General features: G+C 44.2%; 1 protein-coding gene across 1 annotated transcript in view; it reads left to right on the plus strand.

Annotated features, from left to right (window-relative positions):
• Window positions 1–2,863: 2,863 nt before the first annotated feature.
• LOC145341511 (apolipoprotein D-like) overlaps window positions 2,864–15,837 on the plus strand; it is a 30,984-nt gene continuing 18,010 nt past the window's right edge. The window contains exons 1-4 of the mRNA XM_080186489.1: window positions 2,864–2,915; window positions 5,404–5,530; window positions 9,323–9,444; window positions 13,908–13,996. Of these exons, the coding sequence (XP_080042615.1) occupies window positions 5,423–5,530; window positions 9,323–9,444; window positions 13,908–13,996 (319 nt within the window). The 5' untranslated portion in view covers window positions 2,864–2,915; window positions 5,404–5,422. The remainder of the gene's footprint in view (window positions 2,916–5,403; window positions 5,531–9,322; window positions 9,445–13,907; window positions 13,997–15,837) is intronic.

The following is a 15,837-nucleotide window of genomic DNA, read 5'->3' on the forward strand; positions in this document are numbered from 1 at the left end:
ATTATCCTTAATCCTTTCAGCCAAAGCCATTTCATGCCCCCTTTTCGCCCTTCTAACTCCCCTTTTAAACTCCCTCCTACTCTCTCTATATTCCTCCAGTGCTCTCTCCGTCCCCAGTTGTTTCGACCTAATATATGCTGCCCTCTTCTTCAATATCCCCTGTGATCCATGGCTCTCTAATCCTGCCTTTCCCATCCTTCCTCTTTACTGGCACATGCCTTTCCTGCAACATTATCAGTTTGCCCTTGAAAGCCTCCCACTTGCCAACCTTGGACACGCCTGCTAACAACCCTTCCCAATCAGTATCATTCAGCTCCTTCCTAATCTGGCTATAGCTCGCCTTCCCTCAGTTCAGCACCCTCCCCTTCGGACAGCACTCATCCCTTTCCATTCTTATCCTAAAGTAGACAGACTTGTGGTCACTGTTAGCCGTATGTTCGCCTACTGCAACCTCAACCACCTGCCCCGGCTCATTACCCAACACTAAATCCAGTATAGCCCCCTCCCTAGTCGGGCTAGTTACGTACTGCTCCAAGGACCCTTCCAACACACATTTTACAAATTCGTCCCCATCAGTACCCCCAGCTCTAGGCACCTTCCAATCCACTCCAGGAAGATTAAAGTCACCCACTACAACCACCTTATTCTTTCTGCACCTATCTAAAATGTCTCTACAAATACCTTCCTCCACTGCCCTCGGGCTGTTGGGTGGCCTATAGTACACCCCTAACATCGTAATTTCTCCCTTTCTATTCCTCAACTCCACCCACAGCGACTCAATCCCCAACTCCTCCATATTGTCCTCCCTCTGCACTGCTGTGATGTGCTCCTTTACTAACAACGCCACCCCACCACCTCTCTTCAACCCTCCTCTGTCACACCTAAAACACTTATACCCAGGAACATTCAGCTGCCAGTAAGAACATAAGAACATAAGAAATAGGAGCAGGAGTAGGCCATCTAGCCCTTCAAGCCTGCCCCGCCATTCAATAAGATCATGGCTGGTCTGTCATGGCTCAGTTCCACATTCCCGCCCTCTCCCCATAACCCTTAATCCCCTTGCCTGTCAAAAACCTATCAACCCGCGCCAGTCCTGCCCTTTCTTTAACGACGTCTCCGTCACTGTCACCACATCTAAATTCCTCATGAACATCAAGGCCCTAAGCTCATCTGTTTTACCCGTCACACTCCTCGCATTAAAACAGACGCAATCCAACCCTCCAGGCCCACTTGGATCCTCCTTTCCCCTGATAATATTCCTTTCACCCAAATCTACCCTGTCACCCAACTCGCTCCCGATCCCAGTTCCTATTGAGCTATCAGTCTCATAAGAACATAAGAAATAGGAGCAGGAGTAGGCCATCTAGCCCTTCGAGCCTGCCCCGCCATTCAATAAGATCATGGCTGATCTGTCGCTGCTCAGTTCCACTTTCCCGCCCTCTCCCCATAACCCTTAATCCCCTCTCTTATCAAAAAACCATCAACCCGCGTCTTAAAAATATTTAGCGAGGCAGCCTCCACCACTTCAAGCTAGCCCAGCTTCATAGTTTCTCCTACCCTTCTTTATCAACTTCTTTGTCAATCTTTGTTGACATTTAAACCTCTCCCAATCCTCTTCTCGCCCACTACTCTTAGCTACTCTAAATTCCTCCGCTTTTAGTTTAACACTTTCCTTCACCTCCTTCGTTATCCACGGCTTATTACCTCTCCTCCTACTATCCTTTTTGACCATCGGAATAAATTTCTGCTGAGCACCAAGAAAGATCTCCTTAAAGATCCTCCACTGCTCCTCAACAGACCCTCCCTCCAACGCGCTCCCCCAGTCCACATTCGCCAATTCTTCTCTCATCCTACCGTACTCCCCTCTATTCAAATTCATCCCCACCCTCCCTCCATATTAGTTTAACCCCTGCCTAAACACTCCAGCTAACCTCCCAGCTAAGATATTTGTCCCCCTCCCATTCAAATGCTCCCCATCCCTCCTGTACAGGTTCCCTTCTCTCACAAATACTTCCCAGTGATCGACAAAAGTAAAGCCCTCTACCTTGCACCAATCCCTCAGCCACGCATTCAGCTGCATGATCCCATTATTCCTAGCCCTGCTGGTACTAGGCAGCAGCCCAGAGAATGCCACCCTGGAGGCCCTGCTCTTCAGCTTGGCCCCCAACTCCCTAAATTGCCTACGTACATCTGCCCTTCTCTGTCTTCCTACGTCCTTTTCTCCTATATGTATTATTATTTCTGCTTGGGTCCCCTCACCCTTCAAACGTTCTTGGCACAGGCACCAGGCACCTGCTGTAATTTTCGATGATACTCGTTATGCAGTTTGAGTAGAAGTCGAATAGGTAGCTAACGCTTTAATGGAACATGTTGTGTAGAAGAGGGACATTATCAGTCGGATAATGAACTGGTCATTGTCTGAATTGGTGTTTCTGGGTTCTTGCTGTGTACAAGTCAGCATTTCTCTCTCAAATAACCAACATCTGTGATTCATTGCAGATGTTTAGGAGCTCGGGCGGATGAAGTGCCAGAGAAATGAATGCCCTTCCAGCACCGCGTGCTGAAGTGAGACTTCCCAATAAAGATGTAACAAGTGAGGGGGGTTGGGGTCTTCTAATAAACTCTGTAATTCATCGAAGAATAATGGAGACGAGTGAAATATGGTGCTGCAAAGGTGCGGTGAATGAGCCACATTATTCCCCCCAGGACTAATCTGAACGTGTACATTACTGGGATCTCCCGGGGGACTGGCAGCTACGGTTCCTCTCACCCAGCCCCGTTAGGTAATTCGGATCAGGGCTGACTGCGATATAAGGAGTGGCTGTGGGGCTGTGCAGCAGACTCTGGAACACATCAGCTGGAATCCGGGGTCAGCTTCAGCGCACATCACCGTTTAATCTCCACATTGCTTTAGGGTAAGATATTGGAAATGATTCAAATAGGGGGAAGGGGGAGGGGGGAGGATGTTATTTAAACTGTGGTGGGTTATTGTAATAAACCGCTCTCTCTTGAATCTTGCTAGAATATGATAAATTTATCGATTTTTCTGCCCATTTTGGTCTTGGTCAGTGCTGTGGTTGTCAAAGCTTTTCCACGACTGGGGTCAACTCACTGGTAACCCCCAGTGAACGCGGTCCGAATCGGTTTGTTAACACAAGAGTTTTGCATTCGACAGAAGGATAGCTTTGCATTGACTGAGTGAAATAGATTGGGTTAATTTATACCAGGGCATTGAGAGGTGAACTGGTCAGTGGAGTCCAGTTTGAAGGGGGGAGAAAAGGGAGGCGAGAAGGGTATTTAATAACACCCAGATGCAAAGAATCTAGATAGCTGTCCCCTATGTTGGAGAGCAAGTTTGAACTTCACAAGCCAGAGAGGCACTGAAACGCCTTGGAGTGCTCGCACAGGGAGAAGGAAGATTGCAGCCTAAAATGTATGCTATCGCCGTGAATTAAAACCAACCATTCTGGGAAGAGGCTTGGAGTTCAGATTGAACAACCTGCCAACTGAAGGAGCTGTCTGAGAATGGTGCGAGGAAAGTCTTGAGGAGAGCAAATAGCAAAGAGATAAACCACCATCCCGCCATTTGGGGAAATAAGAACAAGCGAAACGTGGCAATTCCTTTGATCGAATGAATTCTTCCTCTGTAATGAATGGAGCTGATAAAAGCAGCGATAATCCCCATCTCTTGTGGTTCAATGTTTTCACCAACACTGTTTTATTTTCCCAAACCAGTTAGTTCACAGTTGTTAGATTTGGGGGAAAGGAATCGATAGCGATTGAAGCTTTAAGCCCCAAAGGCTGAGATTTCCGCACACCTCCGCCACCGCCCCGCCACCCCCTTTAACAGAGCAATTCGAATTTCGCTCATTGTTTAAACGGCGCCGGGAGCTGTGCCAAGCATATTCTTTTACTCTCCATCTGTGCTTCTAAAACAATTCTAACTCTTGTAAACTGTGACACAGTGGTTAGCACTGCTGCCTCACAGCGCCAGGAACCCTTGTTCGATTCCCGGCTTGGGTCACTGCGTGTACAGAGTCTGCACGTCCTCCCCATGTCTGCATGGGTTTCCTCTGGTTGCTCTGGTTTCTTCCCACAATCCGAAAGACGTGCTGGTTAGGTGTACTGGTTGTGCTAAATTCTCCCTCAGTGTACCCGAACAGGCGCCTGAGTGTGCTGACTAGGAGATTTTTTGCAGTAACTTCACTGCAATGTTAACATAAGCCTATTTGTGATACTAATAAAAAGCTTAAACTTTAAAACTCTCCAACAGTTCTCTATTCAGACTTTTGAATATACCTACCTTGTATTAAGTTGATCTTTCTCTACACCCTAGCTATGACTGTAACACTACACTCTGCACCGTCTCCTTTCTTTCTCTATGAATGGTATGCTTTGTCTGTATAGTGCACATGAAGCATTACTTTTCACTGCATACTAATACATGTGACAATAATATATCAAATCAGAAAGTCTCAGATAACTGGCAAGATTTAGGGAGGAGGGTGTGGAATCTAGGTGCCAACTTTAGGAGAAGGTACCTGAATGAATCAGAAGGGCATTGTTTCTTTAACAAAATAATACGCAGACTAGAAAGGAATGAAAATGCACAAGTTACACTATAGGGAGGGTGGAAAGGAGGAGGTAGCCTGAGGAAAACTTGGGTCTGTTAGAGTCTAACCCATTTGCATAAAGTGTGAGAATGCCTGCAATAAAACATTTCTCATATATGCCTGAGGAAAGTAATCAGCATGATCAAGAACTCAATGCACCCGACATTCTCTCTTACACCTTTTTCTGTCAGGAAAAAGATACCAAAGCCTGAGATCATGTACCAACCAATTTAAGAACACCTTCTTCCCTGCTGCCATCAAACTTTTGAATGGATCTACCTTATATTACCTTATGTACTCGATTAATGCTATGTTTTGTCTGTATATCACACAAGAAATGATACTTTTCACTGGATACTCGACTTTGTATGTTTGATTCCCAGCTTGGGTCACTGTCTGTGCACAGTCTGCATGTTCTCCCCATGTCTGTCTGGGTTTCCTCTGGATGCACTGGCTTCCTCCTGCAGTCTGAAAGATGTGCTGGTTAGGTGCATTGGCCATGCTAAATTCTCCCTCAGTGTACCCAAACAGGCACCGGAGTGTGGCAGCTAGAGAATTTTTACAATAACTTCATTGCATTGTAAGCCTACTTATGACACGAATAAATAAACTTAAACTTAATTATATCATGAATGTCACACTGTTTAAATGCCTCTCTGCTATATTTGAAAGACATGTTTCAGTTTCCGAATTATGTGTCATTCATACGTGCCTCTCTGCTCCAGGATAGCAATGTTGGAATGATGACTTTGAGAGCTCTAAAAGGATCTTTTTATTTCCCCCCTTCCAGATCCTCCCAGGACGGTAAGATGCAGGGGCGACTATTGATGCTGGTAGTTCTTTCCATTTGCTTCACCAGAGGAAGTTGTGCATCATGCCCGAAGATCCCAGTGCAGCAAAATTTCACTCTCTCAGAGGTCAGTCACGTTAAGTAGATGGTTACCTGGCATTGCCAATTCTGCTGTGTCAAGAAATATTCCCTGTGGCTTTTAGAAATTGTAATTAAAGGCACTTTCTAAAAAGTCTGGGCAGCACCAGTCTTTGGCACATGGTTCCTTCATTTCTGCCAATTGGATTTAAATTCAGCCTTTGCCTCCTCTCCCAAAGTGATCAGAATTCCTGAATGGAATGAATTTTGCTTCTTACAACCTGGATCATTTGTGGATGCATCATTTAGTCTAAATAAGTGTATTCGCCTGAAGGTGAAATGTGTGATTGTTATAGCTGCAAAATATAGGAATGCTATTGGAAGATTTCTTGGAATTTTCCTTTAAAGAAAATGTTTGAGAGAGCTTCATTCTGGTTCTGCTTCTGCTACATTTGAATAGTGAGTCCTCACTGCACACAATGGTTCACAAATGTTCTCAAGTGTTGGCATCTATCATTTAGGCTACATGGTGGCACTGTGATTAGCATTGCTGCTTGACAGCGCCAGGGACCCAGATTCAATTCCGGCTTTGCGAACTGTCTGTGTGGAGTTTGTGCATTTGCCCCATGCCTGTGCGAGTTTACTCCGAATGCCCGAGTTTCTTCCCACATTCCAAAGATGTGCAGGTTAGGTAGATTGGCCATGCTAAAATTGTTCCTTGGTATCCAAAGATGCGTTGGTTAGATGGATTAGCCATAGCAAATGTGTAGGGTTATGGGATAGGGCAGGAGAGATGGACTAAGTAAAATATTCTGTTGGAGAGTCAGTGCAGAGTCAATGGGCTGAATGGCCTCTTTCTGCACTGTATGGATTCTATGATTCTTCTACGATCTGGAGGTTTGCAACATTTACACAATGCTGAAGATGTTGCCCAGCACACCACATGATTAGCTCAGAGTCATTGCTAAAACTTATATTGTATTGCCATATGGAAGTTATGTTCATGGCAATTAAAGGCCTAATCAACATCCCCCATATTTAATAAATAAATATAAGGAAATACATTGCAAGACTCTGCCACGTCATCAGACAACCATTCTGAGGGAATAATTCAATCGAAATGTGTTTGTTTACAGACTCTGCTGTAAGATGCACAGCCATATCATAAGTGCTCCCTGCCTTGAGTGGGAACTGTTTTTCATGACATTGTGCACTGGATATCTTCCTATCACTAAAAAACAAAACTGATTTCTGTTTGGAGGGAGACTCACTGAGCCTTTGTACCATTCAGTTTAGCAACTTCTCAGAAATCTAACTGTCAAAGGCAACCTTTCCTATGCAAAACTATGCACGTGGGAATATAGCCTACATTATTGCAGCTAATTTTGTCTTTACACAACACAATAAGCAATAAGACCAAGGGGAAAATCAATTCCCTTTGTTTCAGGTCACATGCCTCTTCTTGACAGTAAGGAATCCACATTTTTTCTTAATGAAAACAATTTTAAAGAAAAGAATCCATCACTCGCATGGCTTAATTTAAGAATCGCTATGATATTCGGTAATTGGAAAACTTAGCATTCGTTGATGCTCGGTTTTTAGTACAGAATTGCCATTTTGGAGGGAAAAGGGGTGCAAGGTTATTTGTTAACGTACTGTGCACTGTGCATGAATATTGTGCACTGAATCATAGAATCTTACAATGCAGAAGGAGGCCATTCGGCCTGTTGAGCCTGCATCAACCACAATCCCACCTAGACCCTATTCTCGTAACCCCACATATTTGCCCTGACATTAGAGTCAATTCGGCATGGCCAGTCAACCTAACCCGCACATCTTTGGACTGTGGGAGGAAACCAGAACACCCGGAGGAAACCCACGCAGATACAGGGAGAACGTACAAACTCCACAGAGACAGTGACCAGATTTGAACCTGGGTTCCTAGTGCTATAAGGCAGCAATGCTAACCACTGTGCCCCTGTGCTGCCCATACTGTGCAGTACACACGGACACTATGCACTGCACATGAATACTGTGCACTGCACACAGATACTGCACACTGCACATGGATACTGCACACTGCATAAGAACATAAGAAATAGGAGCAGGAGTAGGCCATCCAGCCCTTCGAGCCTGCCCCGCCATTCAATAAGATCATGGCTGATCTGTCGCTGCTCAGTTCCACTTTCCCGCCCTCTCCCCATAACCCTTAATCCCCTCTCCTATCAAAAACCCATCAACCCGCGTCTTAAAAATATTTAGCGAGGCAGCCTCCACCACTTCAACGGGCAGAGAATTCCAGAGATTCACCACCCTTTGAGTGAAGAAGTTCCTCCTCAACTCAACACTGCACATGGATACTGCGCACTGCACATGGACACTGTGCACTGCACATGGATACTGCTCACTGCACACGGATACTGTGCACTGCACACGGATACTGTGCACTGCACATGGATACTGCACACTGCACGTGAATTGTGAGCTTAGTGTTATTGTGAAAAGTGAAGAAATAAATGCAGCAGATTTCAGAACTGTAGTTGAATTCCTTACACTTTTTACACATCCTTCACTCAGGTGGACAAATGCCTTTAGGGAATTTTGGTTCTGCTGTGCTCCCACCAATGCCGGACTCTATGGTTATTGTCCTTAAACTCCAAAAGGGCAGAACATCCACCCATCCCTTTGCCAAGCAAGTGGCTGCTGGGTGGGATTTCCCCAGGTGAAGAGTTCCTGCAGCTCAGGCTGGAAGGAGGCCTGGTGTGACCGCAACATTCAACTCAGTGGCCACATACCAAAATCCCTAAGCCAATACATGGGCCCCATCAATGAGGGCAAGGCATTTGAGTTGGATCCTGAGTTAATGTTAAACTGGAAGGAAAAATTGGTAAAGTGGTCACTTTTCTTGTTGGTTGTAAATCAGTGTGTTGGCACAGTTGCAGATGACTAGGACCAACTCTTCCCACCCTGGCAGGTAAGCGCTAGTGTTTCAGACAGGCATGAGCAATTGGGTGCTGGAGCGATTCCCGAAGTGACTCTTAAGCCAGCCTGTCTCATGACAATGGGGTCTTCCTTGCAAATTGCAGTGCATTTAACATTAGAAGGCACCACACCAATACTGCCCTGAGAAATGAATTATAGTCATGTAGATAGTGAATCAATCTGTGTGTGTAGTGTGTGTGCCTGCAAGTCCATATTTTGGATGGAAATACATAATAGGTTGTTGACATTTTTAAACTCCCCTCAAGGTCATAATGTGCTGGGTTTAAACATGACCCCGGGGCTAACACTTCAGTATGGCAGCGCTGAAGCATCATGCAGCCTTTTCAGATGAGACATTAAAACAAAGCCTGTTCAGGGAGGCTTTAAAAGATTCCACTACATTTTCTTGATGAGCAGCAGAGATTTCTTCCAGTGTCCTAACCAACATTCATCCCTCAAATGAGGCAATCACATTTTGATTTGACGTGTCTTAAGTTTCCTTTGTACTTTTTGTTTCTGTTCGGGCCGTTCCCCCTCCTTTTGGGGAGCTGCCCCCTTTTTCTTTGCCCTAATGTAATTTGAGTTTGTTTACTTCGTTTGACCCAAAAGAACTACCCCCCCCCCACCCCCCCAAATGATATTATCAAAGGATCAATCTTCTCATTGCTGCTTTGGGACAATATTAGGGCATCTGATTGTTGCGATCATGTTTCTAAGAGTAATGAACTGATTACGAAGCACTTTGAGATGATCTGAAGACATGAAGTGTTCTCAATGCATGTGTGCCCTTTCTACATTATTGCTGAATCTTGAATGATCTCAGGTTGAGTAATGGAACTTTAATGTTTTTATTTCACAGTTTATGGGAGTATGGTATGAAATTGAAGCACTCAACACACGGTTAATAAAAGGTGATTGCATCACACACACATTCGCTCAGACAGCTGATAATTGGGTACAAGTTAATACTACGGAGAAGCGGTAAGTACTGCAGAAACAGATGGAAAGCAATAGACAAAAGCCAAGAGCACCGATATGCTAAATAATATTGCAAACACCCAGTTTGTTGTTTTAATGATAAAAGCAGGAAATTCTGGAAACACTCAGCAAGACACTCAGCTTTTGTGGAGAAAAACACAACTCAGTTTCCCTCTCCACAGATACTGTCTGACATGTTGAATATTTACAGTATTTTCTGCTTCTATTTCAGGTGAACAGTATTTACAGTATTTTGTCAGTACATAATTGTTTCAATAAATCTATAAACAAATCTGTTTTAAAATTGGAAATTCTTAAAGAAGGCTTTGAAATTAAATTGGATCATACTTCTCCAGATGCTAAGATAGGTTTTGCAGTGTTCAGGTGTAATTTTGTTCAGTTACAGTAGATCTGTCAGTACCCAAATATCTTTAGCTTATATTTCTTAATCTGCTGCTAACATTGGGTTATGCTGTACTGTTATAACATACCAACAATAACCTACAAAAGTTAGATTTGTATAATACCTTTAATGTATTAGATACCCTAAACATCCTCACAGGAGCACAAAAAGACAAAAGAAGGGTGGCGTGGTGGCATTGTGGTTAGTATTGCTGCCTCACAGTGCCAGGGACCCAGGTTCAATTCCAGCATCAGGTCACTGCCTTTGTGAAGTTTATATGTTCTCCCAGCATCTGCGTGAGTTTCTTCCAGGTGCTCTAAAGATGTGTGGGTTAGATGGATTGGCCATGCTAAATTGCCCCTTAGTGTCAGGGAGATTATCAGGGTAAGTATGTGAGGTTACTGCGGGAGAGCCTGAGTGGGATTGTGGTCGGATGATAATCTTAAAATTGAAGTGTTGCTGTATTTTGAGTTTTGGACAGTCTGAAATTGATGGAGGGTGCCAGATACTGGCCAGAATTGAGATAAGAAATAAGAATAGGTGAGAGGCTGGGAATTCTATGGCGAATAACTCACTTCTTGACTCTGCAAAACCTGTCCATCATTTACAGAAGGTGCAGCAAGTGCTCCGAAAGCTAGTGGCGTTTGCTACCAAATAAACCTGTTGGACTTTAACCTGGTGTTGTAAGACTTCTTGCTATATCATTTACAGGGCACAGGTCAGCAGTGTGATAGAATACTTTTCACTTGCCTGGTTGAGTGCTGATCCAACCACACTCGAGAAGCTTGACACAATCCAGGACAAAGCAGCCTGCTTGAATATTGTCCCATCCACAAATATCCAGTCTCATCACCACCAACGCACAAGTGTGTACCATTTATAAGGTGCACTGCAGGAACTCACCAAGGCTCCTTAGACAGCAACTTACAAACCCATGAACAACATGACAAACTGCAACTTCCCTGCCAAGCCACATGCCGTCCTAACTTGTAAAGATATTGGGTGGGATTTTTCAACCATGCTTATTCCAAAACTGGAAAATCTCGCTCAAGGTCAACAGACCTTTCCGTTTGTCCGTTCCTTGCCTGCTCCGATTCCTGTAGGGGTGCGGGGGGAGAGGGGATGATGGGGACAGGACAATTTGCCACTTTGTGTCACTTCACTGTCATTGGGTCAAAACCCACTCAGGCTCTCCCTCAGTAACCTCACAAACTTACCCTGATAATCTCCCTGACACTAAGGGGCAATTTAGCATGGCCAATCCATCTAACCCACACATCTTTGGAGCACCCGGAAGAAACTCACGCAGATGCTGGGAGAACGTGCAGACTCCACAAAGGCAGTGACCTGATGCTGGAATTGAACCTGGATCCCTGGCACTGTGAGGCAGCAATGCTAACCACAATGCCACCATGCCACCCTTCTTTTGTCTTTTTGTGCTCCTGTGAGGATGTTTAGGGTATCTAATACATTAAAGGTATTATACAAATCTAACTTTTTTATGTTATTGCTGGTATGTTATAACAGTACAGCATGCCACCTTCTCAAGGACAATTAGGGATGGCAATAAATGGCGGCACCCACATCCTGTGAATGAATATTTTAAAAAGATTTTTGGAACAGCTGCCTGGCGTGACATGAGGCACAAGGGTTAGCACTGCTGGTTCACAGCTCCAGGGACCTCGATTCCTGGCTTAGATCACTGCGTGTGTAAAGTTTGCACATTCTCCCTTTGTCTCCGTGGGTTTCCTCCGGGTGCTCCAGTTTCCTCCCATAGCCCAAAGATATGCGGGTTGGATTGATTGGCCATGATAAATTGCCCCTTAGTGTCCTGGGATGCATAGATTAGAGCAGGGTAAATACGTTGAGGTACAGGGATAGGGCCTGGGTGGGATTGTGGTTGGTGTACATTCAATGGACTAAATGGCCTGCTTCTACACTGTAGAGTTTCTATGATCCAATAGGTAACATTCCACAGTTAAGCATTTGATCTGGACCAAAGTGAGCTCTGGCCTGCCCTGACTTATTGTGTGTAATACTGAACATAAAGGAGGAGTCAGAAAATGATGACCAGAAGAAAAGGTTATATTCCAAGCTAAATGAAAGGAAGGAGCTGTAGATAGAATGGGCAATCAATTGGACGATATCTATTTTTAGAAATAAAATTAATCAACCAAATAATTTCCTGGAGGAGTCCCAGGAAGCAAATGAATGCAATCTATGGAAGGAGAAAGGTATTGACACAGTGGAATGAAACGTAACGATTATAAGCAGAAATGACAAAATAATTTACTGAATGGTGCTGCAGGAACAGGGAGATCTAAGGGTTCACAAGCATAAACCTTTGAGGGTGGCAGGGCATGTAAGGTAAACCTTTTTTTCTGAAGAGAAGGCATAATGCATGTTGGCCATTACAAATAAGGTCAACAAATGCCAAATCCTAATAAATCACTAGTCAGCATCAGTTGAGGTACTGTGTCCAATTCTGGGCACTGAAAATCGCAAGTGTGTCAAGGCCTTGCAGAAGGTGAACAGACGAGTTACTAGATTGGTAACAGGGCTAAGGAAATTCAGTTACACAGAGAGACTTGAGCTGGGATTATCCTCCAAAAGACAGAGAATGTAAAGAGACTATTTATCTGAGATGTTCCAAATGATGAAGCGTTTAATAGCGTAAGGAGGAGCAACTGATTACAAAAGAACCAGAGATGAAACGAGGAGAAATATTTTTATGCAACGCGCTTATAATCTGGATAGCACTTCCTGAAAGGACAGTAGAAACAGATTAAATAGTAAGTTTAAAATAGGAATTCGATATATAAAAAGGGAAAAAAATTGTATAGCTGTCGTGGACGTTCAATCTGAACAATTTGGCATGTGCAGGTATTGAAAGATATAAGTATAAACTGCAGCTTACAATTGATTGATGGAATGGATGAGAAATCAGTAGTGAAATATCTATCAAAGAATTTTTTTCATGGACCATGATTGGAAAGAATGAATTAATACAAGATGATTATTGTACAATGAAAGTACAAAGTCATCAAATATAACAAGGAAAACACTCTGTAACATTACAAACAAAAAGAATGTGGCAAACGCTTGTTAATGCCCTTTACGTGCGTGAATTATTGGGAAAGAGTCCCTAGAATCCTACAATACAAAAGGATGGCATTTGGACCATCAAGTTTGTCACCAACCACAATCCCACCCAGGCCCTACTCCTGTAACCCCACTCATTTACCCTGCTAATCCCCCTGATACTAGGGTCAATTTAGCATGGCCAATCAACCTAACCCATGCATCTTTGGACTGTGGGAGGGAACCAGAGCACCCGGAGGAAACCCATATGGACACAGGGAGAATGTGCAAACTCCACACAGACGGTGACCCAAAGCTGGAATTGAACTAGGTCACTGGCAATGTGAGGCAGCAGTGCTAACCAGTGTGCCACCATGTTATCCTTATCGTTTTCAAAACTTTTCTGCTCATTAAGTTTAAGCATCTTGTCAATTTATCAATTTGTCCCTGAAGACATCCTTTGATTAATACAATTGAAAGTATTTTTGATGTTCTTAGAAATATAGACCAGAATACGTTTTGATGACGACTATTGCTTCATCCTTTCATCCACCTTCTTTTAAAAAGCAGCACAGAATAAAATTCTGTTTCACGGTCAGTCAGCTTCTTACATTTGTGTTCTGAGAAGGTGCATAAATTGTTTTCCTTTTAATATCAGTAAGGAAAATAAAGCTGCATTGTTACTTTTGTTCATTGAGCTAAATCTGTTCATAGAAAGATAGAAGCCCTTCAGTGCAGAAAAAGGCCATTCAGTCCATCAAGTCTGCACCGACCACAATCCCACCCAGGACCATCCCCGCAATCCCACACATCTGCCCCACAGATCCCCATCTAACCTACGCTTCCTGGGACACTAAGGGACAATTTAACATGGCCGATGCACCTAGCCTCATTAGTATCTGAGATTTTAAATCCTTCTAAAGTCACAAAATGCTGAAGTAAAGATTACTCATACTGTTTTTTGAAATTGTGTTTTGTGCAGGGAAAATGGGAAAAGAATACTATACACAGGAAAGTTATCTCCAGCCCATGTGAATCAAACAGCTAAACTTCAAATAATGTTTACAGAAGGTAAGTACACAAAGAATTTGATCTAGAATTCTTGTCAGGTTTCTCTTTCATTTGTGAATTTGTTACTTAATTGCTACCTCCAAATAGAAAGTTTAGAAATGGAATCAGTTTCAACAGAACTGAATATTTGGTGGGGCATATACAAGGTGGCCAATAAGATAACATCTACTTTTCACAGCTATTCATGATGCCTTGAGCATGTGTTTCTAACTCTACCCAAGGATACAAATATTCTATTCCCTACTCGGTGAAAATGTGTTTGCCTTCCCTATCAATCCTATTAAGGGAATATGTCGCTCTTTATTGCAATAAAAAGTCACCGTAGTTTCAGATGACCTTTGATTGCTGTCTCCTTTTGAGGGAGAGAGCTGACTGGTGGTGATTTAATCTGAGGGTCAGGACACCTCAGGCAAGGGGCAAGGTTGAGGAGGTGAGGCCTTCATGAATAACATAAGAAATAAGAACATAAGAAATAGGAGCAGGAGTAGGCCATCTGGCCCTTCGAGCCTGCCCCGCCATTCAATAAGATCATGGCTGATCTGTCGTGGCTGATCTGTCGTGGCTCAGTTCCACTTTCCCGCCCTCTCCCCATAACCCTTAATCCCCTCTCTTATCAAAAACCCATCAACCCGCTTCTTAAAAATATTTAGCGAGGCAGCCTCCACCACTTCAACGGGCAGAGAATTCCAGAGATTCACCACCCTTTGAGTGAAGAAGTTCCTCCTCAACTCCGTTCTGAACCTCCCCCCCTTTATCTTGAGGCTGTGCCCCCTAGTCCTACTGTCTTTTTTGAGCGGGAAGAGTCTTTCCACCTCTATCCTATCCATCCCATTCATCATCTTATACGTCTCAATGAGATCTCCCCTCATTCTTCTAAACTCTAACGAGTACAAGCCTAGTTTATTCAGCCTCTCCTCATAGCTCAACCCCCTCAACTCCGGTATCAGCCTAGTAAACCTCCTCTGCACTCCCTCCAAGGCCAAAATATCCTTGCGCAGGTGCGGCGCCCAAAACTGCACACAGTACTCCAGCTGCGGCCTCACCAATGCCCTATACAGCTGCAGCAAGACCTCCCTACTTTTATATTCAATCCCCCTCGCTATGAAGGCCAGCATCCCATTCGCCTTCCTGACCACCTGCTGCACCTGCAGGCTGGGTTTTTGCGACTCATGCACAAGGACCCCGAGGTCCCTCTGCACCGTCGCCTGCTGCAGTTTTTCGCCACGTAAGTAATAGTCCTTCCTACCATTCTTCCTACCAAAGTGGACCACCTCACACTTGCCAACATTAAATTCCATTTGCCATTTCCTGGCCCATTCGCCCAGCCTATCTAGATCCTTCTGCAGACTCTCCACACCCTCCGCACAATTTGCCTTTCCCCCAATCTTGGTGTCATCAGCAAATTTCGACACCCTACACTCGGTTCCCTCCTCCAGATCATCTATATAAATGGTAAATAGCTGAGGCCCCAGCACTGACCCCTGGGGCACCCCACTAGTCACCAACCGCCAATCCGAATAGCACCCATTGACCCCCACTCTCTGCCTCCTATTTGACAACCAATCCTCTATCCACGCTAACACCCTACCCCCAACTCCATGTCCTCTGACCTTCTGCAGTAACCTCTTGTGAGGTACCTTATCAAACGCCTTCTGAAAATCCAGAAAGACCACATCCACCGGCTCTCCTCTATCCACCGCCCTAGACACATCCTCATAGAACTCCAGTAAATTTGTCAGACACGACTTCCCTTTAATGAAACCGTGTTGCGTCTGCCCTATCAAGCAATTCCCTTCAAGATGCCTCGCAATTTCCTCCTTAATGACGGATTCTAACATTTT

The sequence above is a fragment of the Carcharhinus amblyrhynchos genome, chromosome 3 (genome assembly GCF_965287045.1).
Source record: "Carcharhinus amblyrhynchos chromosome 3, sCarAmb.v2.hapA, whole genome shotgun sequence".
NCBI classification, from domain to species: domain Eukaryota; kingdom Metazoa; phylum Chordata; class Chondrichthyes; order Carcharhiniformes; family Carcharhinidae; genus Carcharhinus; species Carcharhinus amblyrhynchos.